This window comes from Myotis daubentonii, chromosome 1 (genome assembly GCF_963259705.1).
Source record: "Myotis daubentonii chromosome 1, mMyoDau2.1, whole genome shotgun sequence".
Lineage (NCBI taxonomy): Eukaryota > Metazoa > Chordata > Mammalia > Chiroptera > Vespertilionidae > Myotis > Myotis daubentonii.
The window spans coordinates 25502386-25528773 of record NC_081840.1 but is presented as its reverse complement, the minus strand read 5'-3'; the positions used below and the strand labels follow the sequence as shown (position 1 = coordinate 25528773).

Sequence of the window (26388 nt, the reverse complement as noted above, 5' to 3'; positions counted from 1 at the left end):
ATACACTGACTGAAATAAAGAATAATATCAGAGATTCAAGCAGCAGTTGCCAACCGGTGGTCCACAGACCACTGCTGGTCTGTGAGGTCCGAAAGGTTGGCAACCGCTGGACTAAAGGATCCCAAGAATCAAATCAACGATTTGAAATATGAGGAAGCAAAAAATACACAACCAGAAGAGCAAAAAGAAAAACTAATCCAAAAATATGAAGATAGCATAAGGAGCCTCTGGGACAACTTCAAGCATACCAACATCTGAATTATAAGGGTGCCAGAAGAAGAGAAAAAGCAAGATATTGAAAACCTATTTGAAGAAATAATGACAGAGAACTTCCCCTACCTGGTGAAAGAAATAGATGTACAAGTTCAGGAAGCACAGAGAATCCCAAACAAGAGGAACCCAAAGAGGACCACACCAAGACACATCATAATTAAAATGCCAAGAGCAAAAGACAAAGAGAGAATCTTAAAAGCAGCAAGAGAAAAGCAGTTAGTACCTACAAGGGAGTGTCCATATGACTGTTAGCTGATTTCTCAACAGAAACTTTGCAGGCCAGAAGGGAGTGGCAAGAAATATTCAAAGTGATGAATAGCAAGGACCTATAACCAAGATTACACTACTCAGCAAAGCTATCATTTAGAACTGAAGGTCAGATAAAGAGCTTCACAGACAAGAAAAAGCTAAAGGAGTTCATCGACACCAAACCAGTATTATATGAAATGCTAAAGGGTATTCTTTAAGAAGAGGAAGAAGAAGAAAAAAAGATTAAAAATATGAACAACAAAATGACAACAAATACATACCTATCAACAATTGAATCTAAAAATCAAATGAATAAGAAATCTAATGAACAGAATAAAGTGGTGAATGGAATAGAATCAGAGGCATGGAAATGGAACAGACTGATGATTCTCAGGGGGAAGGGGGATGGTGGAGCAGGAAGAAATTAAATAAAGATCTTATATGCATGTATGCATTACCTAGGGACACAGACAATAGGGTGGCGAAGGCCTGGGGTGGGGCAGGAACCAGGTGGAGGGGAGCTATGCGGGCGGGGGGGGGGAGGACATTTGTAATCTCAGCAATAAAGATTTTTTTAAAAAGTGAGGCAGGTTACTACTCATTTCTTTACTCCTTTATTTTCCAGTGAATACCCACTGTGTTTCAGGTATGACTGCAACAGGGAGTAGGAGAAAGAAAAAGCACTTGGTCCAGGAGGTGGGGTGAGCCACAAGCAACAAAACAACAACAAATAACCTCCTCCCCCACATCTCAATAGGTATAAGGACCACGTGAAAAACAGATGCTGTGTTATCAAAATTCAGAGGAAGGAACTGCTTTTGCATGAAGCCTCCCCATCAGGAAGAACCATCTGAAATGGGCAGTAACGAGCAGGTAGGTTCTCAGGGAAAGGTACACCATGAACAAAGCACAGAAGGAAAAAGGCCAAGTTTATCGAGGTGCCCACATGGAAAATGTAAACATGAGACCAGACATGGAGTGGTGAACCACGCCACAGAGGGCCTAGAATACGAGCAGTTGGGACTGCTGCAAATACTGGGAGGCCCTTCAAGGGTTTTTGTTTTTTGTTTGTTTGTTTTTTGCTGGAAAATGACAAGCCTAGAAGGGTGCTTTAGGAGAGGAATCCTGGAACAGGCGTGAAAATGAATTGGAGGGGGGGGGGGGTTGAAGTTGGAAAGATGTCAGAAAACTATTTTTATATTATAATAGCAACTACTTAATACAGGTGTGGTGGGGATTGAATGGGGAAAATCAATGTGAAGCATTTTGCAACAGAGTAGCTGCCAGGTGGTACACACACACAGATGCTGGCTGCTTTAATAATAATAATTGTTATTATCGTCATTATTATGTAGGAAGTCATCAAATCTGTACTCAGGTTATAGTAGGATGGATAGAGTTGGGGCAGGGGGAATGGACTTAACAGACATTAGCAATACTTGGGGGACAAGGGAGAGGAGTCAACGAAAAACTTGGGTTTTTGAGCCAGTGTGACTGGAAGTTGGCTGGTGCCATCAGTGGAAAGTGGGAAGTCAGGAGGAGCAGCACCTTAAAACAAAGATAGTGCCCGTTTAGCAAGAATTCAACTTGAGGAGCTGACAGGATTGCCTCTTGGAGACACTGTGCAAGTGGCTGGGAACAAGACTCGCTGGGATTGGAGAGCTGGAGTCACAGACCGGAGCTTTCCGCACTGGAGTAACAGCACAAACATTGCAGGAGATGGCAAGGGCTAACGGAAAAGGGGAAACCTGGGCGGAAGGAGAGAACATACTGGAGAAGTGGAAGAGGGACCACCTAGGGCCGTGGTTCTCAACCTTCCTAATGCCACGGCCCTTTAATACAGTTCCTCATGTTGTGGTGACCCCCAACCATAAAATTATTTTTGTTGCTACTTCATAACTGTAATTTTGCTACTGTTATGAATCGTAATGTAGATATCTGATATGCAGGATGTATTTTCATTGTTACAAATTGAACATGATTAAAGCACAGTGATTAATGACAAAAACAATATGTAATTATATGTGTTTTCTGATGGTCTTAGGTGACCCCTGTGAAAGGGTCGTTTGACCCTCAAAGGGGTCACGACCCACAGGTTGAGAACCGCTGACCTAGAGACTTAGTGGGACCCAGAGAAGCCAAGAGGGGAAAGTTTTAAGAGCTGATGGTCAATCTTATCTGATGGGGATGGGGAGGGGGCAGATTAGATAAATAGATGATGGATAGATAAATAGATAAATAGATAGGTAATCAGGACAAAATTATTACCTTTTGGAGAATAAGAAGTCCTTGGTGGATGAGAGTTGGCCAGAGGTGGAGAAAAGTGGGAAAACAAGGGGCTAAGTGAATGAATGAGTTAGTGGTGAGAAAATAAAGACAAGAGTTTTTTGTAAGATGGGAAAGAGCATGATGGGGGGGATGGAATTAGACAAGTGATGTTCATTTTAGGATGGGGTTTGATGGCAGGGCCGGGGTGGATCCTGGGTACTATGCAGACGGGGAAGGGAGACTAGTGACGGGGAAGGATGAGGAACAAAGTGGGGAGATCAGGGCGCAAAGGAAGAACATCAACCAAGCTCACACTGTTAGGCTTCATTCTGTAGGATGGACACAGCAGTGCGTGACTTTGAGGTCCTCCCCTCTCAAGTGACTTGGAAACTACCACATGAAAGCCAGGGCAGGATTATGGTTTCCAGTCCCACTTCCGGATCCAGTCCCCCACATGGCCTACTATTCTTGCATACAACCAGGAAAGCACTATTTATCATTCCAAATATCGCTGTCATCCATGCTACTTGGCTCATTCCAAATTACACCCAGGACGAAATAGAGCTATTTTCTTAGAACTGACTCTGTGTACCATATCTGAATACCCTTGATACTGGAATTAGCCTTTCTTCACTCTTCATATAACCAAAGCATAGGCATACACATACATTTATGATTCTTCCTATCTAGATGTCTTTGCTCAGTAGTCTCTATGTATCTACATACTTCTTACCCTTCCAGACTCCTTCTTGAGGCCTTCCCTAGCCCCCAGAGATCTCTTATCTTTGGGGGTTCTCCTTGCAGCCCAGTAGGCCAGGAAGTATGTTTTACACCTGCTGGAGCCACTTTTTCTTTCCCCAGATGTGACCTGCCCAGTGTTGGGCTTAGAGTGCCCATTCAAAAAACAGACCACCAAACATAAACCAATCTCATTAAAAATAGTGGAACTTCTCTCCAGGTCCATCCATGCTGTTGCAAATGGTATGAGTTCTTCCTTTTTTATAGCTGCATACTATTCCGTTGTGTAAATGTACCACAGCTTTTTTAATACATTCATCTGCTGATGGGCACTTGCATATGCATATATGCATAACCCATGGACACAGACAATAAGGGGTGAAGGCCTGAGGGGGGGGTGTGGAAGTGGGCTAGAAAAGGTCAATGGGGGGGGGGGGAAGTGGACATATGTAATACTTTCAACAATAAAGATTTTAAGAAATAATAAAATAGAACTTCTTTCTAGAAGGGCAGCTCTGCTTTGTATGCTAAAACAGAAAGAGGAATCCCCTACCCTCCTTCACAGGCCGCCAGGACAATGACACACTACAGGCTTCTATCACAGCCTCCTAACGCCCTGCCTCCCTCTCTCTCCCTACATCCCAGTCTCCGCATACTATCTAAAATACAAATCGGGCCCTGCACTTTGGTACCCAAAACCTTCCTCAGCCCCCAAAGGAAATTCAGTGGAAATCCTTAACATGGGAGTATCAGCCCTTCGAAGTTTGGCCCCTGGAGCTTCTCAAAATTCATCTCCCCGAATTTTAGCCTCCGGCTTCTGTCATTTGGAAGAGCTCTCATCCAATACTGATCCCTTCCCTCATAACACTTTCTCCCCCACCCCACCCCCTCCATATTTTCACCAAAGCCAACTCCTACCCATCCTTTCTTTCTGAGATTTAGTTGTCCCTAGAAAGTCCTCCGTAAGCCACACAGAGAGGTGATCCTCCTATATGCTTCCATTGTGCCCAGGATTTACCCTCCACTAAAAGGAATCATTTTGTATGGATGGTTATTGCCTGTTCACTGCTGAAATGAATGTGTGTTTATGAGGAAAGGAACCATTCTATTTTCTTTGCCTCTGTACCCAGCAAATGCCGGACAGAGTAGGTTGTTGTTGAATATTTATTGAATAACTAACTGATTGAATAAGTAAATGAATGCTTTTTCTTTTGGAGTCCAATGTATTTCTGAACCTCACCCAATATCTGAACCTCTAGACCAGTGATGGTGAACCTTTTGAGCTCGGCATGTCAGCATTTTGAAAAACCCTAACTTAACTCTGGTGCCGTGTCACCTAGAGAAATTGTTTGATCTTTGCAACCATAGTAAAACAAAGACATATTTTAATATTTATTTTATATATTTAAATGCCATTTAACAAAGACAAATCAACCAAAAAAAATGAGTTCGCATGTCACCTCTGACACACGTGTCAGAGGTTCGCCATCACTGCTCTAGACAAAGCAACCAGACTTGAGCGAAAAGGGAGTTATCTTCCCTTCTTATCTGGCCTTGGTAGCGTGAAGAGAAGCCAAGATGTGTGACACATTCCCCCAAGTCCAGGTTGTGGGCAATTCAGACCACAGAACAATGCCCACAGTGACCATCCATGGACAATACCAGCAACTGTGCCCAGAGACCGTATAAGGAACCGCTTTGCACAAAGACAGGGCAGGATGAGGGTAAGAGGACACTGCCTGGCTTCAGGGTCTCAGCCCAAGGAGCAGCCTGGGGGAAGGGAACGTTTTTACGGGGTCAGTTTGATGAGCCTCTTCTCCCTTCTCTGACCAGAAGGCTGTGGAGGGCAGTGCAAGAGATGCCAAAGTGGAGCTCAGAGGAGCATGAGCAGAGAGGAGATGGAACTCCTCCCTCCAAGTCTGCTTATTTAACATAACAATATTCAGCAACTACTCTACAGTGGGCACAGTGCTAGGCCCTGGGGATACAATGTGAGTAAATTCACCAGCTGTCTTTCCTCCCTTCCTGCAGCTTACGGTCTAAAGGTGTAATTGGCATTATTCAATCACATTCATAGATTTAATGTACATCTTTAAGTTACTTCAAAATAACTGGTTCAGGTTATGGGCATGTAAAATAAGGGGATCTGGCCCAAAGAAGGCCTGGCAAGCTTCCTGGAGGAAGTAACCAATGGAGTAAGAGCTGAGGGGTGAACAGGAGGACTTTAGACACCCAGGGGGGTTGGAGTGCAGGAGAAGAAACAGCCTTCCTGTCTTCACTCAGTTCAAGAACCACTTCAACCAAGTTCAGTTCCGTAGGTCCCATTGGCTGCTCCTCAACCCACATCTATATTCTATTTAAAGAAAATTGAGGCTGTCCTGTGGAATTTTGTAGGGGGACTGCCCATAGGGAGTGTAGATTGCAGTGAGGGGCTGGGGGACCTGCCCCACACCTAGTCAGCCAAGCTCTGACCACCCACCATCCTCATTTGAAGAGCTGCAAGTCATGAAGGGACAAGTTCCTCTCCAACTGGGATCCAGTGCGGCAGGCGGAAGGAAGGGCCAGCGAGAGGCCAGGTGCCCAGACCGAGTGAACTGACCCCTATTTCAGGAGGAGCATGGCGCAGCAGCTATATTTGAAAATCGAGGTAAACAAGAGCTCGGATCAAGTGGATGGGGCACGACAGCTGTGGGAGATTAATCACATGGGGCTGTAAGTCACCAGGTCGCCAGGGCCCCAGGCTTCCCTCTCGGTGCCCCAGCAGTAGGCCAGCTGAGCTCCTCTCACCCACCCCCAACTCCCTCCTCTTGGGTGTTTCCTGACCACCCAGGAGCCCCACGCCTTGCTCCCAGCTGCGGCCTGCGTTTCTGAAAAAAACAAAAAAAAAAACGGTCACTAATTTCAATCCTTCTGCCCAGGAGACAGACCACCAAACCTTCTGAGTTTGCTTTTTAATCGCCAGAGGGGAGAGAAATAGGGGGAGGGAGGAACCAGGCGGGTAGCGAACGGTAAATTTATGGCACTGCATTAAAGGCGTGTGTTCTACTTAACCACCCTCAAGCCCTCCACGTTTAAAAATAAAACACGGTGAATAGAGACGAAAAGCTTCTTTTCCCCCCCTGGATTAAATGGGTTTCTTTATGTCCTCCAATGGCTCCGGTACTCAAGGCAGGTCAGGCAGGGTCTGCAGGAGCAGCTCTACCTTCTTAATGACGGCCTGTGGCTGTGTGTGTGTGTGTGTGTGTGTGTGTGTGTGTGTGTGTAATGTAGGGAGGGGGTGTTGGAGGGGTAGTTACATACTTCGCTTCTCTCCACCTGGCCCGGGACCGCCCAGACCACCGCTGCCTGGAGAGCACAGAACCGGAGACCCTCCTTCTCCCCGCCCCTAGGCCACCGAGGGCGGGTGCGCTGGGGTTGCAGTTCCCGACCCGCTGCCGTGGAGTCCGGACGTTGGGGTGCGCGCGTGCCGGGGTGCACGCGGGCGCGCGCCGAGTGGATCAACGCGCTCCCCTCCAAGCCCCCACGCCCGTGGGCACTCGGAGCCCCGGGAGCACCGCGCGCCTGGCACAGCCCGCACACACGCATCCAGCACGCAGCACAGCAGTCTGCCTCCCAATGCGCACCCGCCACCAGCCCGCCTGCACACACATGGCCAGGCATCTCTTGCTCCGCCGCCCCCCACCCCCCTCACCCCTGCTAGACACTCTGCCAGATCCCCCACCCCCGCAGCACCGCATAAAAACGTACACTTTCCGGGGCACCCTCCCCCCACCTCTTCAGGCACTAAGCCCTCAGGAAGGCAGCTCATATGAATGCTCTTGAGAAATAACTTAATTAACACCATTCTTCACAAGCTGGAACCCTCTCGGGGACACCCTCAAGCCCCCCAACCTCTGCCTCCCCTGCCTCGGCCGTCCGCTGCGGGGGAAGGGCAAGAGGCTCACCCATTACTCACCGTTTCTTCCCGGTCTCCCGAGCGGAGCGGACAAACGCAGGGGCGAGGAAGGCGTGCGAAGCCCCCTCCGCCGGGCTCCTCACCGGCCGCCGCCGCTCATCGCCCCCGCGGGCTGCCCGCCGGCCGCAGCCGCGTCCGGGGCATGTCAGTCCGCCGCCCGCTGGCCGCGGCTCGTGGGCTCGCAGCTTTCAGGGGGCTGCGGGGCAGCGCATCTGGAGCGCGAGGGCCGGGGCCGGGGCGGGGCCCGTGGGGAGGGGGCCCTCGGCGCCGATTTCAGGAGCAGGGAAAACCGCCCAGGACCCCCGGGAACCCCCGACCCCGGGCTCCGGATTCAGCCCGGGAGAGGCCCGGAGTCCCGGCCGCCGGCTGCGGGGGATCCCTGCCGGGAGGGGCAGGAAGGCGGGCAGCCGGCGCGGACCGGTGGCTCCGAGGGACCCCGGCTTGCAGTCGCGTCGCCGGGGTTTCCCGGGGCTGGGAGAGCGCCGGCTCCCCTCCTCGCACGCCGTCACCGCGAGCGACGTCTCGGCCTCGCCGCGCACGGAGGGGACGCGCGGAGGGGCTGGTTTCTGGGAGAGCCGAGAGCGTTGCCCACTGAGCTGCAGCAAGAAGCCAAATCAAAAAGCCAATCTCTGCGCCTCCACGCCGAACGTCACCCTATCAGCTGGGAGAGGGCGCGCTGCGCCGAATGACAAGCCGCGCGTATTTATCCTCGCCCGCCCGTGGGGGGAATTTTCAGATCGCTTCCCGGCCGGCAGTGTGCAAGTCGAGCCCGCACCTCGTTGAGTCCGGAGAGACCCGAGGACGAATGCAGACACAACCCCTCGCCCGCGGCCACCCACCCCACCGTCGGAGCCTGGCGCCCCGCTCCTCCGGGCCAGCGGTACCTCCAAGACGGCGGCGCGTCCTGACCTGGATTCCGCCGAGTCCGGAGCTCCGGGCAGCAGGCAGGGCGGGCGGGCCACGGGCGCGCGGCACCGGCTTTCCCCTTGTCCTTAGGAGACGCCGTCTGCAATTCCGAAATTGAGTTTCCACCAAACATTTGTGGTTTTTAAATATAGCAGGGGGACGACTATCCAGGCAGGGTCCACCCAGGCCTAGGGGAGGAGTTGAGGACGATGGAGGTTGGCAGTGGAGGGAAAATAAAACTCCTTCTCACCCACCCCCCTCTTTTTTTTCTGCTGCTCTTGGTGCAGAGCTCAGTCTGTCATTTTCTCAACCCAAATCAAACAACAGCTTGTGAGAGACGCTTGGGTGAGCGCTGGTATGTTTTGGTTTGGGGTTTTTAGGGCTAAAAATAAGAGGGGGCTGTCTCCCAAATTGCTGCTTACTCTGAGCCTGGAGCCTGGAAGAGAGATGGTCCTTTGATGGAGCAGCAGAACTAGGGTTGGGGCTTGGCTCGGGCGAAGTGTACACATGTAGCCTTAAATCAGATGCCTGTAATTTCTGCTATATTTGTCGGGCTTGGTCCTGGAGGCATGAGGGGCGGGCAGGCCTCTCCTAAGAATGGGGTTTCACATCCCTAGTATATCTGACGGCGTTGCACAGATCTAAAATGGTCATGGTGGCTGGCCTTTTGTAGAGACATCAATGCAGAATCTGGGACAGAATATAAGAGTGGGATGTTGTTTCTCTCAGGCCTCTGCTGCCCAAAGCCAAGTGTACGGGGCCAACAAATAACCAATTATCAGCACCTCTTTAGGGCCAGGTGCTTTGCTACTGAATTTATTCAAGTACGGCTAAAGGCAGAGTGACTTGTGCATGTTCTTTGAGTTCTAGGTAGACTGAAATAACAAAACCCAGCTCAACATTCTGAGCCTCTGTGACCTCACCAGTAAAATGCAAGTAATAATATCCACCTCGAGGAGTTGTGAAGATTCGGTGAGATTACAGTCTGGTATAGAGTAATTCCCAAATATGTTAATTCTCTTTCTCCTCCCAACCCTGCTTCTCTCCCACTGGAAGTTCTACAGCCGACTTTCTCCTGTGAACACTACGTGGAGTTTCGCATTTATTTCCTCCTCCCTACTACATGCATGCAGGGTTGATCACAGTTGGCCTTCAATTTCTGCCATTATCCATTCCCTTATTTCTGGTTGTGCTAGAACTCAAGAGGATTTTCACGGAAAGGCAGCAAGCAAAGTATTGATGGTCAGCATTCGGAGCAAGAGCCACAAACTTCATTTTAAGCTGGGAGGACACTGACGCGCAAAGAAGGGAGGGGATTCAATCCAATTACAGAACCCTACAAGGGATAGAATCTGTTATGGGCTGAACTGTGCTGCCCATCCCCACCCCACCCCCCCCCCCAAATGTGTATGTTGAAGTGGTAACCTCCAGTACCTCAAGAAAGTGACTGCAAAGAGGTAATTAAGTTAAAGTGGGGTAGTTATGGTGAGCCCTAACTGAATGACTGGTGTCCACACAGACGGACGACCATGTGAAAATAAAGCAGGAAGTCAGCATCTGCAAGCTGAGGAGAGAGGCTCCAGAAGAAACCAAACCTGCTGGTTCCTTGAGCTCGGACTTCTAGCCTCCAGAGTGTGAGAGAATAAGTTTCTGTTTTTAAGCCACCCAGTCAGTGGTAATTTCTTATGGCAGCCCTAGCAGGCTAATACAGAATCCAAGTATTCTGGCTGAGTCTGAGTCCTTATTAGATTCCAACTTCAAGGAGTTACCTAGGGTTATTTGGAATCTTGAAACATGCTGAATTTTATAATTTGACAAAAAGGAAGCAAGGAAACCAGCTTTTATTAAATGCCTTCTATGACCCTGTACTATGTGTTGTTGTTGTTGTTGTTGTTTTTAATATATTTTTATTGATTTCAAAGAGGAATGGAAAGGTAGAGAGAGATACAAACATCAGTGATGAGAGAGAATCATTGATCGGCTGCCTCCTGCATGCCCCTTACTGGGGATCGAGCCCACAATCAGGCATATGTCCTTGCCTGGAATCAAACCTGGGACCCTTCAGTCTGCAGGCCAGCACTCTATCCACTGAGCCAAATCAGCTAGGGCTTTACTATGTTTTTATGTGTGTTATTTCACTCAACAAATACATATTTGTGGAACACTTTCTATGTGCCAAATACTATTCTAGTGTGGGGATAAAACTGAATAATGAAGATAAAAATCCCTGCCCTCATGGAACCTATATTTTTAAATCTTTTAAAAATTCTAGAGCTCTTACCATTTGCAACAGCATAAATGGACCTGGAGAATATTATGCAAAGCAAAATAAGCCAGCCAGAGAAAGATAAGTATCACATGATCTCACTCATATGTGAAATCTAATGAACAAAACAAACTGATGAACAAAATAGATCCAAAGACATAGAAGCATGGAACAGACTGACGAATTTCAGAGGGAAGGTGGGGGTGGGGCAGTGGGTTGGGAGAGATTAACAGGAAACTTATCCTATATAATAAAAGCCTAATATGCTAAGTGTCCAGTCATCTGTTCAACCAATCAAAGCATAATATGCTAATGATATGCTAAGGCCACTCAACCTCTCGCTGTGACTGTGCACTGACCACCAGGGGGCAGACAGTTGACCGGTCACTATGACGTGCACTGACCACTCTCCGACCAGTAGGTTAGCTTGCTGCTGAGGTCAGGCCAGTTAGGACTGAGGGAGAAGGGCCAGACACGCCCTGGAGTCCTCCTAAGGCCCCTCCCCCCAGCCGGCCCTGCCCCCTATGTGCCCCCATCAGGGTGGGCCAGTCAGACCCCACCCGTGCACGAATTCATGCACCGGGCCCCTAGTATGCATATATGAACACAGACAATAGAGGCCTGAGAGGGGCAGGTGTTGGGTAGAGGGGGGGTGGTCAATGGGGGGAAAAAAAGGGGGACATCTGCAATACTTTCAATAATAAAGAAAAAAAATGCAAAAAATATATGTATTTTTAAAATTCTATTTATTAAAATGAATTTTTTAAAAAGTATTTTACTTTTGTATCCAGTTACCTTATTCAACTATTTAAATAATAGCCTAACATTTATGGAAAACTAACAAAGGGCTAGACATTGTTCTAAGTATTTTATGTGTATAGCTCATTTAATTCTCATAATATCCCTATAAAATAGATACTATTATATCAGTTCTATAGATGAGAAAAGTGAAACAAAGTAGAATTTCTTAGATTCTTTTGCTAGAAAAACAATCTTCTAATCTGAAAATAAAAATTTTACTATTTACCAATATTTATAGTAATTTTTCATTTTATTTTCTTATATTGGCTAAAACTTATAAACCAATATTGAATAACAGAAAAAATAGGCATCTTTGTCTATAAAATATAAAAGGACTTAATGTGCAAGTACATTCCATTTGTGCAAGTATCTTCCATCCTTAAAGAAATCCTTACTCCATGCCCTAACCAGTTTGGCTCAGTGGATAGAGCGTCAGCCTGCGGGCTGAAGGGTCCCAGGTTCGATTCCGGTCAAGAGCAGGTACCTTGGTTGTGGGCACATTCCCAGTAGGGGGTGTGCGGGAGGCAGCTGATTGATGTTTCTCTCTCATTGATGTTTCTAACTATCTCTCTCCCTTCCTCTCTATAAAAAATCAATAAATTTTTTTTTTTAAAGAAATCCTTACTCTAGCCCACAACCCCGTCAGGATTTCTTCCCTCTATAAGTAATGGGGTATTCAACAACAGTAGTTTAAAACCGTAAGAAGTCCAAAGGAAAGTGATCTCAGGGTAATTCAGCAATTCAGTAAATTCATCCAGGATGTAAGATGTTTCTATTCAACTGTCCCTGGCATGTTGACGTTTCCCCTCATGCTTGTACTAGTAAGCTCCAGAGTTGGTAAGAGCTTATAATGCAGGACTGACTACCTGTTCCATTTTGTTGAGGGAGAAAAACTTATCACACACCTGAATTAAGTATCGTGGGTGAATTAGGCCCCACAGGAGGTTCTGCCATTGTGCGCTTCTCCAGGTCACTGACCTTGGACACTAGTTATAGTCTCTGAGGTTCAGAGGTGAGGTCCAAATGGGGAAGAGCGGGTTTCAGTTATGATGAAGTACACAAAGGAAGAAACCCCTGCCACTGGCAACAACATGGATGAACCTGGAGGCAATGCTAAATGAAATAATCCACACACAGAAAGACAAATACTGTATCTTATATAGAGAATCTAAAAAAGTCAAACTCATAGGACCAGAAAGTAGAATAGTGGTTGCCAGGGGGAGTGGGGTGGAGGAAATGGGGAGATGTTGGTCAAGGGGTGCTTTCAGTTGTAAGATTACTAAGTTCTGGGAGTCCAATGCATGGAATGATGACTACAGTTAATACTGTATACTTAAAATTTGCTAAGAGAGTAGATATTAAGTGTTCTCACCACAAAAATATATACATATATTAAGTCATCACATTGTACACCTTAAAAGAATAATGCTGTACAACCTAAATATATGCAAATTTTATTTGTCAATCAAACCTCAGTAACGCTGGCAAAAAAAGAACATGGGGAAACACCTGGGAAAGGCTGAGGCTCTACGGGGATTCCCCAGGGGGAGGCTGAAGGAAACGAAGTAGACACGAATACAATTAAGTCTGGCAGTGATCACGATGAGGGAGGGACACAAAAGGGAAAAACGGATTCAACATCAGATTCAGAGTTACTGCAACTTAGTGATGGGAGGTAACGCGGCTGCGAGCTCGCCTGCTCAAGTGAGTTGAGGGGGACGATTGTTCATTCATTGATGTCACAATTATTCACTGAAAGGCGACTACACCTGCCAGTGTCCGGGTGTGGAGATTCAGCAGTGAACAAGACAAAGTTGCTGCTCTCGTGCTTCTGTGTCCAAGGGAGATAATCAACAAGTAAACTTAGGTGTATTTTTATAAAACTTGTGATGAGAATAAGTGACACAAAGAAAACTCAAGCCAGATGGAAGGCTGTGGTGGGCATGTTTTAGCAATCTAGATTGAATTCTCTGAGAAGGTCTCTCAGAAGAGGTTAACATTTGACATCAGTGGAGTGGAGTAGGCCATGTGCAGATGTGGGGGCAGAGGAGCAGTGGCCAAGTTGGAGGAATGAGAAGAGCCGAGAATGATGGGGGAGAGCGGAAGGAGACAGCGAGGGAAAACCGGCTGCTCCGGCAGCTGGAGAAGCCAGGCCGCCTGGAGTCCCGGAGGCTTTTAGCTCCATTTCATCTTCTTTAAGCACCTTCTGCCTCAGATACTGTATCATTCCTCCTCTTGGTGAAGCAGTCCTCTTCCTAATGAAGGGCTGTTTCCTTGGGTAGGTGGATGGGTGGGTGGGGGGTGTTCTCTGTTGCCCACTAGCGAGGTACTTTGCATATTGCATATTTGTTTGCCTATAGTTTAGAAGTCAACAGAGCTATAAACAACAAGTCTGACCCTGATCAGCTGGCTCAGTTGGAGCATCCTCCCGTACGCCAAAAGGTTGCGGGTTCAATTCCCCATCAGGGCACATACCTAGATTGTGGGTTCGATGTCTGGTAGGGGCACATACAGGAACAACCAATCAATCTTTCTCTCTCACGTCGATGTTTTTTTTCTCTCACCCTCCCCCTCTTCCTGAAAAATCAATAAAAACATAGCCTTGGTGAGAATGAAAAAATAAAAATAACAAAATCTCAGTGGAGCACCAAGATTAATCTGCAAAGTTCTACATCGAGCCAGGAGCAGCAGGGAGCCAGACAGAACAGCCCCAAACACCCTGGGCAGTCTCTTCCCTGAGAAGTCATCACAAAACTTAGGATCTTGATCTATTGATTAATCTCTGTTTCACCAGTAGAAATGCACTTCTTGATGAAAAGAAGACAGCACTTGAAAGGTTTGCTCCTCTTAGGATGGTGAACAGTATGTACCAGCTGTTGTAACTGCATCTTCTTCTGTGTCACTGATTTTAAAAAATAAAGAGGGGGAAAAGAACATTCACATAATTATGAAAGCAATATTTATTGTTGGGAAATTAGACATTCAGAAAAGTATAAAGAAAAATTATCCGAATATCATCATCTGGAAGTAACTATTATTAAGGTTCTAATTTTAAATAATTACACACCTAATATATATTTGTGTATACCTGGGGTCATTTTGTATCCTAATTTTAAATTAGCATTATTTAGTAATCACTTTCCCACTGACACTACCTTTTAATTCCACAAGCTGGACTGTAGGCTCTAATGACACCAAGGGAAACAGTGCAGAGAGGGTATGGCTCGCGAAGTCCAAGCTTACCTCCCATGTGGTTGCTTTCTGAGGTAAACACCACCATGCTACAAGCTTGGCAGCTTCTTGGCGCGCCTCTCCAATTTATAAGAGGGTATCATACAAAGAGGATAGGGGAGACTCAGAGACCTAAAAAGAGCAGATTATTTTATGTGTTGTGTAGCAGTTGATCAGACGTGTTTCAATGCGTAACACACTGTTGAGGAACACACACGTACACTTCCACACAAATGGTATTTAAAATTTTTTTTGACTGCCCATATCATTGCACACACATCCTGACTTTTGCCCTAACAAGTGGGCCTTTCTAACTAGGGAAATTGGCTGATTCCTGCTCTTAAGAGATAAGGGGAGCTGTCTTCAGCAAAGATACTATCAGATTGTTCTCTGCCTGACTTAGAACTACAACTTCAGTTGCCTCCTTATATTCGGTCCAGCTCATCTTCCTAATGGTACTTGTAATGAGTTTAGCCAATGGAGGGTTTTAATTGGCTTTTGTATTCCTACAATTTTGGTGTCTTTGTTATTTCTTTCATTCTCATCATAGCCAAGTCTAAAGAAGCCAATCATAGACCAAGGTCACTACTTGGCCAGCCGTAATCATAGCATATAGGTAACTTCATTGTTCTTTCTTACTTATCGGAGCACAGTATCATATAACATACCATATCACATGAGCTGCTTGTCCCACAGACATTTCTCCTTTTTTGGGCCTTGGCCACTGTAAGAGTGTAAGATAAAAAATAAAACAACTGAACAGCAAACTGTGTGGGGCGACCAGGCTGGCGGGGGGGGGGGGGGGGGGCAGTGTGGGGCAACCAGGCTGGCAGAGGGGGGCAGTGAGGGGTGACCAGGCCAGCATGGGGGTGGGGGGGCAGTGAGGGGCGACCAGGCCAGCAGGCAGAGGCGGTTAGGGATGATGAGGCCAGCAGGAGGGCAGTTAAGGTCGATCAGGCAGGCAGGCAGAGGCTGTTAGGGGTGATCAGGCAGGCAGGCAGGTGAGCGGTTAAGAGCCAGTGGTTGGATTGTGAGAGGGGTGTCCGACTTCTGGTTTAGGCCCAATCCCCTGAGGGGTCCCGGATTGGAGAGGGTGCAGGCTGGGCTGAGGGAACCCCCCCCCCCCACCCCCCGCCATGCACGAATTTCATGTACCGGGCCTCTAGTACAGTATAGGAACAGAGAGTTGCACTCATGAATAGAGACTTCTCAAAGAACTTGGGACTGGCAAGGAGGAAAGAGCATGGAGTTTAGCTTGAGCATGCATCCATCTCAAAGCAGATGGTACAAATTGTGCATTTTCAGGATCAAAGAAAATTAGAAGTATCTCTTGATTTCAGCTACTTTAAAACCAAACATTTTAATTTCCACCAATTTTTAGTGAATTACTCATTTTACAAATTCATTCACTAACAGTTTTAAATGGTCATCTTTCTTACTGCACCTAACATACGTTTGGGTATAAAAAATTGAATTATGTTATCTCTTCAGGAATATGGCGTTAGAGAAAGTTCCTGAACTTTGAAGTCTGACCAGAAAGAATTTAAATTTTCTGCTCTTAACCATTTATGACCTTAACCATCTACTACTTTATTTCTTTGAGCCTCATTTCATAAACAAGGATAATAATACAGCACAAATGGCTGTTGGGTGATTTAAGTAAAGAATGTAAAGTACAAGACACATAGTAGATATTATAAGTAATAGTCTTTGTGTCAATTAAGCTCTAACTGGAAATAAATGGAACATTTAAATTAGGATATTTTAAGATTTTCTTTCTTACAAATGGATTATTTCCAAAGGTGGGCAAGACTTAGAACTACATCTAAAAAAAAAAAAATCCCAAGGTAAACAAATAAACCTGCTCTCCAAATTTAATGTATAAGAGTGTTTATAACATCACTAGTGGCCCGGTGCATGAAATTCCTGCATGGAGGGGGCGTTCCCTTAGCCGAGCCTGCACCTTCTCCAATTGGGGACCCCCGTGGGATCGGGCCTAAACCGGCAGTTGGACATCCCTCTCAAAATCTGGGACTGCTGGCTCCTAACTGCTCACCTGCCTGCCTGCCTGATTGCCCCTAACCCCTCTGCCTGCCTGCCTGATCGCCCCTAACTGCCCTCCCCTGCCAGCCTGATCTTGCCACCAACTGCCCTCCTCTGCAGGCCAATTTGGTTGGTTGGTTGGTCTCTATGCCAGTCAGCATCTAAAGCTCCACCTCCTAGACAGCCATTGGCTCCTCACAGTTGACCCAAATTTGGTTCTGATTGGTCAGTTTCTATGCCAGTCAGTGTCTCTGGGCCTATCAACGGAGCCTGATCAGAAAGGCGGGGCTGATCAGCAGCCCGGTGGAGGCCTGGAGAGAAATGGAGGCATGGGTGCTGGCCAGACTGGGAGAGAAAGAGAGAGGCAGTGCTGATCAAAAGCTGCCACAGAGGCAACAGATCAGTTCCTGCTTCTCTCTTCAGGCCTCTCTCTGGCCCTGATTTGCAGCCCCCTCAGCAGTCAGGACTGCAGGACTGACTTCCGGTTGGTCGAGCCTCGGTTGTTACTGGTTGTTATGACCCAGGATTTTTAAATAGGATTATTGTCTTAGGGAGTCTTGGAAAAACAATCCAGATGTCAAGTATAGGCAACTGTTACATTCATACAGCAAAATACAATAAACCAGTAAAAACAATATTGTAAAAGTATTGACATCAAATATATTAGTAATACAGTGCTAAGTGAAAAGAGCTGATTTTAAGATATTATGGAGAGTAGACTCTCTTCTGCTAAAATTATATGTACATTATATTTATAATCTAAATTTGTATCTAGATATGATTATTTAAAGCCAGGCTTTAGGATTCTTTTAAAAATTGCCAACTTTTTCCCAGTCCTGACTTAGAGTTGATTTTACCTTTTTTTTGGGGGGGGGGGGGGGGGCGGGAGCAGTGGAGTGGGAGGAATCCCTCTTCACCTGATTCAGATGATTTAGACTGAGTGGCTAGCATTGTGTTTAGTGATGGGACTTCTCAAGTGTGTTTGAATCAGAAATATGTCTGAGATGCTGTAACTTCTTTGGAATGAGGTTCATGGTGCAGGTGGGAAAATGCTGTTGACTGCTTGTGTGAATTTAGAGAGCACTACCTTGCAAGTGTTGCTTGTTCCTTTTTGGTTAATTATGTGCAGGGTATCTGGAGCCAGGAAACTGAAAACTGCAGGAAGGATGTGAGGCAGGATCTTCCCTTTAGAATAGAGACTATAAAAAGTAATTGGACTGGCCACACTTTAGCTCAACATGGGCTGGATGATTGATGTCCCTGTGCAGAATTGCTTAGGGCAGAATAACCCAGAAAGCACAGCTGCTCTCTTGTTATGATCTGATCTGATTGTCTGATTTAATCTATCTAATGGTGGAGGGATGGAGTTCTGTCTACAGCAAGGGATGCAAACTGAAGTGCTTACATTGTAGTAATAATTATAGTAGGAAGCACTTATATATGCCAAAGAATGTTCTAAGGATTTACTTGGGTTATTACTTTAAATCCTCAAAAATCCCTCTGAAGAAGATAGTATTATTACTAACTCAATATTATAAACTAAAGAAACCTATACACAGAGAGGTTAAGTAACTTGTCCAAGGTTACAGAGCCAGAAGTATCTAGGGAAAGAAGTTGGAAAACAACACTTTACCAGTGAGTGTTGGTAACTGTTGATAGCCTTTGACCATTTCCTGAATTCAGAAAAGAATTTGTATGTTGCAAACAGGAATAAAGACAATAGAAAATATAAAAAATCCATGGACTTTCAGAGATGAAAAAAAATCCACCACTACCTTACCACCCCAAAATGTAAAAATTAAGTGTAATAAAATCTTTGGGTAACAAAAGCTAATTATAACACAATTTGGAGGCAGAGGTCAAATTAAAGGTGTGCCCATTATAACTTTGTGAAAACCACTAGATGGATTAAGGACTTTGGGGCAAAAAGCCAATTAGGGTATGGTACCAAAAAAATTGCTTATTCGGATAAAACAACTTATGTATCTTCCCCAGTGACCTCTAATAGACCCAAGTTACTTGGTATTAAAGGGAGTGGAATGTAGAATATATGTATGTGAGAAAAGAGAAATATAACACCCTAAGAAAGTACATCTTATAAAAACTATGGATATGGATCTGGCACATACAGCTGATTGGAATAAAATAGATAGGAAGTGTATTGAGTTTTGGGTAGTTTTATTATCAGAGGAAGTAGGGCAAGAAAAGCACTAAGAAAACCACATGATCCAAAAGGAGGTTCTGTTGCCCTCTATTTCAGATGTGGCCAAGAAGGACAAAGGAAAAGGAAAATATTTCCAGAAGGTAGAGTCAGGGCCACAAAGAACAATGGAAAAAGAAATCCCTCAACTCTCTGTAGAGTAGGCTGAATCAAGGAACATTCCTCATCTCAAATATGGAGGGCTTTAACAATATTTGCCCACCAAAATTTCAAAATTGCTATGGAACAAATGCAGGATAGCCTTACAGAATCTAAGATTTACTTCTCACTCACATTGCATGCCAGTCTTCAATCTGGGACTGAGACCCAAGGAATTGCTTCAGTCTGAACCACCACATTACTGTAGCAGAGAGCAACTCAGAACAACAATGTGACTCAGAAGTAGCACATTTAATTATACTCACTTTTAATTGCTAAAAAAGAAATCAATCAATTACATGGCCAAGCCTATTAATGGACTTAGATATTAATGAGGTCAGAAGTATAATACTTTAACAGGAACAGGCCTAGAAGAGAGGGGCCTTGTAAGGAGGAGCTATTAGGAAAGGTCAGTGAATATTTTTATAATAAAATAATTACCATATCAAATGTAAAACTGATCCTAATAAATGGAATTTGTCTAAACGATCTAATTAGAAGTCAAAGATTGTCAGACTGGATTAAAAATAATCCAACTCTAGGCTCTTTGTAAGTGCCTCACCCAAAACATTTGAACAGAGAAAGTCTAAAAGTCAAGGCATGGGGAAAATAGACTAAGAAAATACTAAACTAAGGAAATCTTGTATAACTATATTAATATCATACAAAATATGAGATTTTAAAGCAAAAAAGTATTTCTAGCAATAAAGATGGCCACTACATAAAAATAAAAACTTCAATTCATCAGGAAAATATAGCAGTTCTAAACTTATGCTCTTAATAACATAGTCTCATAATATATGAACAAAGTTACCATCTTAAAAGAATATTTTAACTTAATTTCCTCACAGTAAATTTTTAAAAACCCAAAAATAAGAATATAAAAAAAATCTACAGAACACAACTAACAAGCTTAATGAAAAAAATAAGTATAGAACACCACACTCAACAGCGGCAGAATATACATTCTTTTCAAGCACAAAATATTTATGGTAGTTCATAAAACAAATCTCAATAAATTTCAAGGAATTCATATCATACAGAACACTTACTTGACAATCATAAAATTAAGTTAAAAAACAGTAACAACAGACAAGTAGAAATACTGCCATGTATTTGGAAATTTTATTTTATTTGTAGGTTAAAAAGATGTCATAATGAAAGTCAGAAACTTCTTAGAGCTGAATGATAAAGTCAAATTCAGTACTTGTGAGATACTGCTAAAGTCTTATTTTGAGGAAAATGAATAATTTTATATTCCTAAGTAAGTACAAAAGAGGCTCAACATTAATGAACTAAGCATTCCATCTTTAGACATTAGGGGAAAAACAGAATAAACTTTACAAAAGCAGAAAAGATATAATCAAGTTTTGAAAGGGAGAAATAACATAATTACATGAGATATCTTGGGCCAAACACAATCATGGGCTGCATGTTTTAGATCAATCAGCATATCAACAGCATCTTTTACAGTCCACCCTCATAACTATATTTACAAAAAAGAAAATTGCAAGGGAATGAGGGGAAACCACAGAGGCCAAGGGAAGAAGCAAAGCAAGAGTGTGGTTTCAGCTCAGTGTAGCCCAAGCATGTCAAACCCAAAGGCTAACACGGGCCAAATAAACAAGGTTTAAGTTTCTGTGGGCCACAAAAAAACAAAAGCTTCAATTTTCATAGAAACGTAGTTTATTTCAATAGAGACATGCTGAATACAAAGGGCTGAAATAAATGAGTAATCGTTAACATAAAATAATAGAACATTTTAATGAAAATTAATATTTTTTCTTGAACATTAACTTACCAGACACTGAATAACTGCACAAATTAATAAGCATAATGCAAATAAACCTATTTTTCCTGTTCTCTGAAAGTGAAATATTTCCTGTTGCGCACACCAAACAAGCCAGTCCAAGACTAATGACGTGGCAATCAGCTGCTAACATATTCGCTGCTGGTATTAGTGGAAATGGTGCACCTGCACATAAAGCACGTAAGGGAAATGAATGCAGCACGATTATAGTAACCAGTCATCAGCAAACGTTGTAGTTCATTATTAATAATTATGTATAACAGGGTATTGTAAAAATTATGAAATTTTTAATAAAATGTTTCTTACATACCGTGATATTGGCTAGGCCACAAAAATATTCATTGTGGGCTGCATGCGGCCCACAGGCTGCAAGTTTGACATGCTTGGTGTAGCCTCAGCCTGAAATCTCCAGGAGCTCTAATGCATATACCACACCACAGTCTTGGCACATTGCGACAAGTGAGGCTTTTGTACCTCCATATCAGGCATAAGGCAGTCACTGTTTACTGACTGTTACAGGGATGAGTGGTGCATAACTTCCAGACACCTCCTGGTGATGTTGCTCCAATCTACTAAGGGCAAGCCTCCAGAAATTGTTGCAGGTGTGAGCCATTAGTAGCAGCACGCGAGGCACCTGGAGAAGAGTGGGCACACAGAATCATTATAATGAGACCCAAGAGATCTGGACAGAGCATCAACATCGTCTGCTCTGCTCCACCCCTTCTACCACTCAGGTCCACTTGCTTTGCACATTAGGTTCACTCCATTCTTTTACAACTTCTCCAGGATTCTGGTTAATCACAATTTGAAAGAAGCCATAGACAATATGTAGATGATGAGTGTGGTTACGTTCCAATAAAAAGTTTGTAAAATAGCAGCAAGCCAGGTTTGGCCTCTCAATCAAAGTTTGCTAACCTCTGCTTTAACCTACACACTGTATCTGGAAGGATAGTGCTCCATCTTTGTAGGATATCATCTCCAAGCTGTTGCTTCAGTTGTGTTTCTTAGAGGCCATTCCATTGCTCTATCAGGCTAGCAGCGTATGAATGATGTGGAATGTAGCAGCACCAGTGAATCACACAGGCATGTGCCCACTACTGAATCTTTTTTCATAAATTCAGTCCCTTGATCTGAAGTGACAGTATGTGGAAGATCACATGTCAGTGAATCAGATGCTCTGTGAGCCCCTGAGTAGAGGTGCTGACCACTTCAAAGCAGATATGAAAGGTAAACTCACACTTAGAAAATATGTCAATCTTATTCAAAATGAATTGCTGTCCTTTCCAGGGTGCAAGGGGTCTTATGTTATCAAGTGCCACTAAGTGGCTGGTTGAACTCAAGGATTTATGCCTGATCAAAGGCTTAGAATCAGACTCTGTTGTTGGCAGGTATGGTGGCAGTGGTAGCCACCATACCTGCTTTGGTGAGGGATCCCATGCTTTTGTGCTCATGTATATAGCCTTTATCTCTGCCATCATGGCTCCTCAATTCATGAGCCATTAATCAGCACTATGGTAACCAGTGAGTGTGGCTGGTTGACATCTCCACTGCAACTCTCCTTCTGATGTTTTCTAGAGATCCCACAAGATGTCTTAACCACAGATATTTCTAGGATCACCATAGGATCATTTAAGTAAGTGTCTTCTAGTGAAGCAATTTCAATTGAAGAGGGGCGAGTCTCCCGAGAACCATGAGAGTATGACCTGTTAGCAACATCACTGGCAGAAGCTGGGGGGTGGGTATACCAAACTGACAAAAAGGACCCCAGGAGATCTGGGTGGGGCACCAATAGCGTCTGATCGCTCCTAACCACTCTGCCTGCCTGCCTGCCTGATCGACCCTAACCGCTCGCCTGCCTGCCTGATTGCCCCTAACTGCCTCTGCCTTGGCCCCTGCTACCGTGGCTTTGTCCAGAAGGACATCCGGAATGATGTCCAGAAGGTCGTTCGGCTGTCCGGTCTAATTAGTATATTACACATTTATTATTATAGAAGAGTAGGAATGGCCTTTAGTGTAGGAAGTATAGGTAGCAAGCAATGGAATAGATGGCAGCAGTTCAGTGATTTGTTTGCCATGATCTCCTGCCCCTTTGTTATCCTAACATCCATGCAAACATCAGAGCAGCCTATATACAGGGAATAATCAGTCAGGACCTAGACACCAAGACGGCTAGGTTTAGAAACCAGTCAGTCAGATAATTATCATGAAACTTCAGCTGCTTTTTCTGATCATTTTTTTTAAACAGCCTCATTAAGATATAATTTACATACCATAACATTAATCTATTTTAAGTGTATAAATGAACTTTATATTTATAGTTGTACAAACACCCCCCACACACAACCTAATTTTAGAACATTTCCATCACCAAAAAGAAACCTCATGTTCACTTACAGCCATTTTCCATTCCCATTCCCAACCCTAGATAACACTAACCTATTTGCCTTTTTTGGACATTTAACATAAATAGAATACTACAATGTGTTTTTTTGTGGCTGGCTTTTTTTCACTGAGTATAATAATAATTTTGTAGTCATCCATGTTGTAGCATGTGTCAGTAATTCATTCTTTTTCATTGACAAATGGTATCCCACTGCATACCATATTTGGTTTATCCATTTACCAGGTGATAGACATTTCGGTTGTCTCCACATTTTGGCTATTGTGAAAAACGCCACCATGATCATTTGTGTTCAGGTCTTTGTACGGTCGTATGCTTTCATGTTTATTGATGATCCCAGGGAAACTGGACTCAGGCACCTTGAGGAAGGAGAGGAGTATCCAGTCCTGGAAAAGTTAGGCTCAGGCTTACTCTTCCAGCTGAACTGGGGAGAGGAAGTGTCCCCAGTCCCAACTGTTTCATTGTCAGGCAACCAAAGGGCACTTCAGGATCACCATCAGTCTATGTAGAGTCTCTACAAAAAGTCTATATACTTACTTTATGGTAAAACCTTCTTTTTCACCATCAGGAACAAGACATTTCTATACAGCATTGTACTGAAGGTTTTAGCCCGTTAAAGGCAAGAAAAAGAGCTAAAAGATACAAGGCCTGGAAAGGAAGAATCGAAACTGTTATTATTTAGAGCCCTGGCCAATGTGGCTCAGTTGGTTGGGCATCATCCCGTGAAGCAAAAGGCTGCCGGTTCGATTCTCGGTCAGGGTACATGCCCGGGTTGCGGCTCGACCCGCAAGAGGGGACATGCAGGAGGCAGCCAATCCATGTTTCTCATTCTCCCTCTCCCTTCCTCTCTCCCTAAAAATCAATTTTTTTAAATCTTAAAAAAATATTATTTAGAGATACAGAGAAAAATCAAAATAATTTATAAATTATTGGAATGAGTTTTATAAACTCTGAAGTTTTGTAAACTGAATTTGGAAACAAAACTAAGATATACAAGTCAGTTTATTTTATATAACCATCAAAACATAACTTTTAAAATGTAAAACCTAATTTAGGAAAATACTACATCTACAATAACATATAAAAATGAAGTAGCTAGAAATAAATCTAACCCAAAATATGCAAGCCCTTCCTGGGGAAAACGATAAGACTTTCTTTAAGGACAATGAAGATGACTTCTACAAATGGGGAGTTACGCCATCCTATCTAATAAAAGAGAAAAATGGTAATTGGCGTACGACGATACCCTTTTCATTGGCTAATCAGGGCTATATGCAAATTAACTGCCAACTATGATTGGCAGTTAACTGCCAACTATGATTGGCAGTTAACTGCCAACTAAGATTGGCAGTTAACTGCCAACAAGATGGCGGTTAATTTGCATATGTAGGCACAATGCAGGGAGGCGAAAGGGAAAGCAGGAAGAAGCCCCCTGCCACTGACAGTGATCGGAAACCCAGGGGGGAGCTAAGAGATGGGGGGCAGCTCCCCCCAGCCATGATCGGAGAATCAGGCGCCTTTGCCGCCCTGGCCAGTGATAGCAGGAAGTAGGGGTGGAGCCAGCGATGGGAGCTGGGCACGGTCGAAGCTGGCAGTCCCGGGAGCTAGGGGTGCCTTGCCTGGGCCTAAAGCGGAGCCCACGATCGCGGGGCCGCTGCAGCTGCGGGTCCCCGCTGCCCAGGCCGGACACCTCTGCCGGAGGCCTCAGGCCTGGTCAAGGGGCCGATCCGGTGATTGGTGATCGGAGGGTGATGAGGGTCAACTCCTCTGGCCGAGGCATCAGGCCTGGGTGGGGGGCGGAACCGGGGACTGGGGGGATATGATGGTCCCCTTGCCCAGGCCTGACGCCTGGGTCAGAGGCATCAGGCTTGGGCGGGGGGTGGAGCAAGCGATCAGAGGGAGATGGGGGTCCCCTGACCAAGCCTGACACCTCTGGCAGAGGCGTCAGGCCTGGGCAAGGGGCTGATCCTGCGATTGGAGGGTGATGGGGGTCAACGCCTGAGGGCTCCCAGTATGTGAGAGGGGTCAGGCTGGGCTGAGGGACACTCCCCTCCCCACACACACCCAGTGCACGAATTTCGTGCACCGGGCCCCTAGTATTTATATATAGGTAGATTGAAGACTGCAAAAATATGTCAATTCTCCTCAAATTCTCCTCCTGAATTGACTTCTATATTCAATTCAATCCCATTAAAAGTGTAACAAGTTTTCGGTTGTTGTTTTGGTTTGTTGTGGGGTTTTTTGGTTAGTGGCTCAATAAGCTGGTTCTAAAATTTCTATAGAAGAACAAAGAACCAAGAATAGTTAGGAAACTCCTGAAGAAAAATAATAAAGTGCGATCAAGGCTTATAACTAAGCCACATTCACAAGCCCAAATTGTACTTGTACAGAAAGAGACAAAAATAGACGAATAAATCAGTCAGAATAGAGAACTCTGAAAACAGACCACATCTACAGCAGCATAACCTACAAATTTTTGACTTTTCAATGGTGTGAAAGTGAGACACATTCAGTAGAAACTGACTGAGCCTAAACTATGATGTTCAGTGGGTTAGGTGAATTAAATGCATTTTCGACTTGTGACAATTTCAACTTATATTGGGTTTATTGGGACATAATCCTATGGTAAATCAAAGAACATCTGAATATGCAAACTTGACTTATGAGAGAGGCAATAATATGGATCAGTGCTAGAAAAATTGTTTATCCAAACAGTCAAATATAAAATTGGAATGTCACCCTGGGCCAGTTTTACTCAGTGGCTAGAGCATTGGCCTGTGGACCCAAGGGTCTCGGTTTGATTCTCAGTAAAGGGCACGTTCCTCAGTTGCAGGCTCGATCCCGGCCCCCCTGCTCCTCTACACCCCCCACCTCCAGGAGTTGGGCACCTGTGGGAGGCAACCAATCGATGCGTCTCTTTCACATCAATGTTTCTCTCTCCTCTTCCTCCCTCCCTTCCACTCTCTCTAAAAATCAAAGAAAAAAATATATTTGGGTGAGGATTAACAACAACTAAAAAACTGGAATGTCAATTTTTACAGCCACTTTGGAAATCAATTTATCACCATTAAATAAAATTAAAACTGTG

At 44.6% G+C, this 26388-nt stretch overlaps 2 protein-coding genes across 9 annotated transcripts in view; both read right to left on the bottom strand.

Moving 5' to 3' along the window:
* The window catches only part of SLC8A3 (solute carrier family 8 member A3), a 127514-nt gene extending 119212 nt beyond the window's left edge, over positions 1–8302 (bottom strand). For 3 of the 7 annotated variants that reach the window (XM_059691966.1, XM_059691969.1, XM_059691968.1), the window contains exon 1: positions 7484–8302. The gene's annotated coding sequence lies outside the window, so the exon portion shown is untranslated. Of the gene's footprint in view, positions 1–6007; positions 6396–7483 lie in introns of all 7 variants that reach the window. The other 4 variants (XM_059691956.1, XM_059691961.1, XM_059691951.1 and 1 more) reach the window with 4 other exon arrangements.
* An 11898-nt stretch (positions 8303–20200) lies between these two features.
* Positions 20201–26388, bottom strand: part of LOC132232416 (cytochrome c oxidase assembly protein COX16 homolog, mitochondrial) — a 37399-nt gene continuing 31211 nt past the window's right edge. For both annotated transcript variants that reach the window (XM_059691863.1, XM_059691857.1), the window contains one exon: positions 20201–21533. In XM_059691863.1, the coding sequence (XP_059547846.1) occupies positions 21396–21533 (138 nt within the window). In that variant the 3' untranslated portion in view covers positions 20201–21395. The remainder of the gene's footprint in view (positions 21534–26388) is intronic.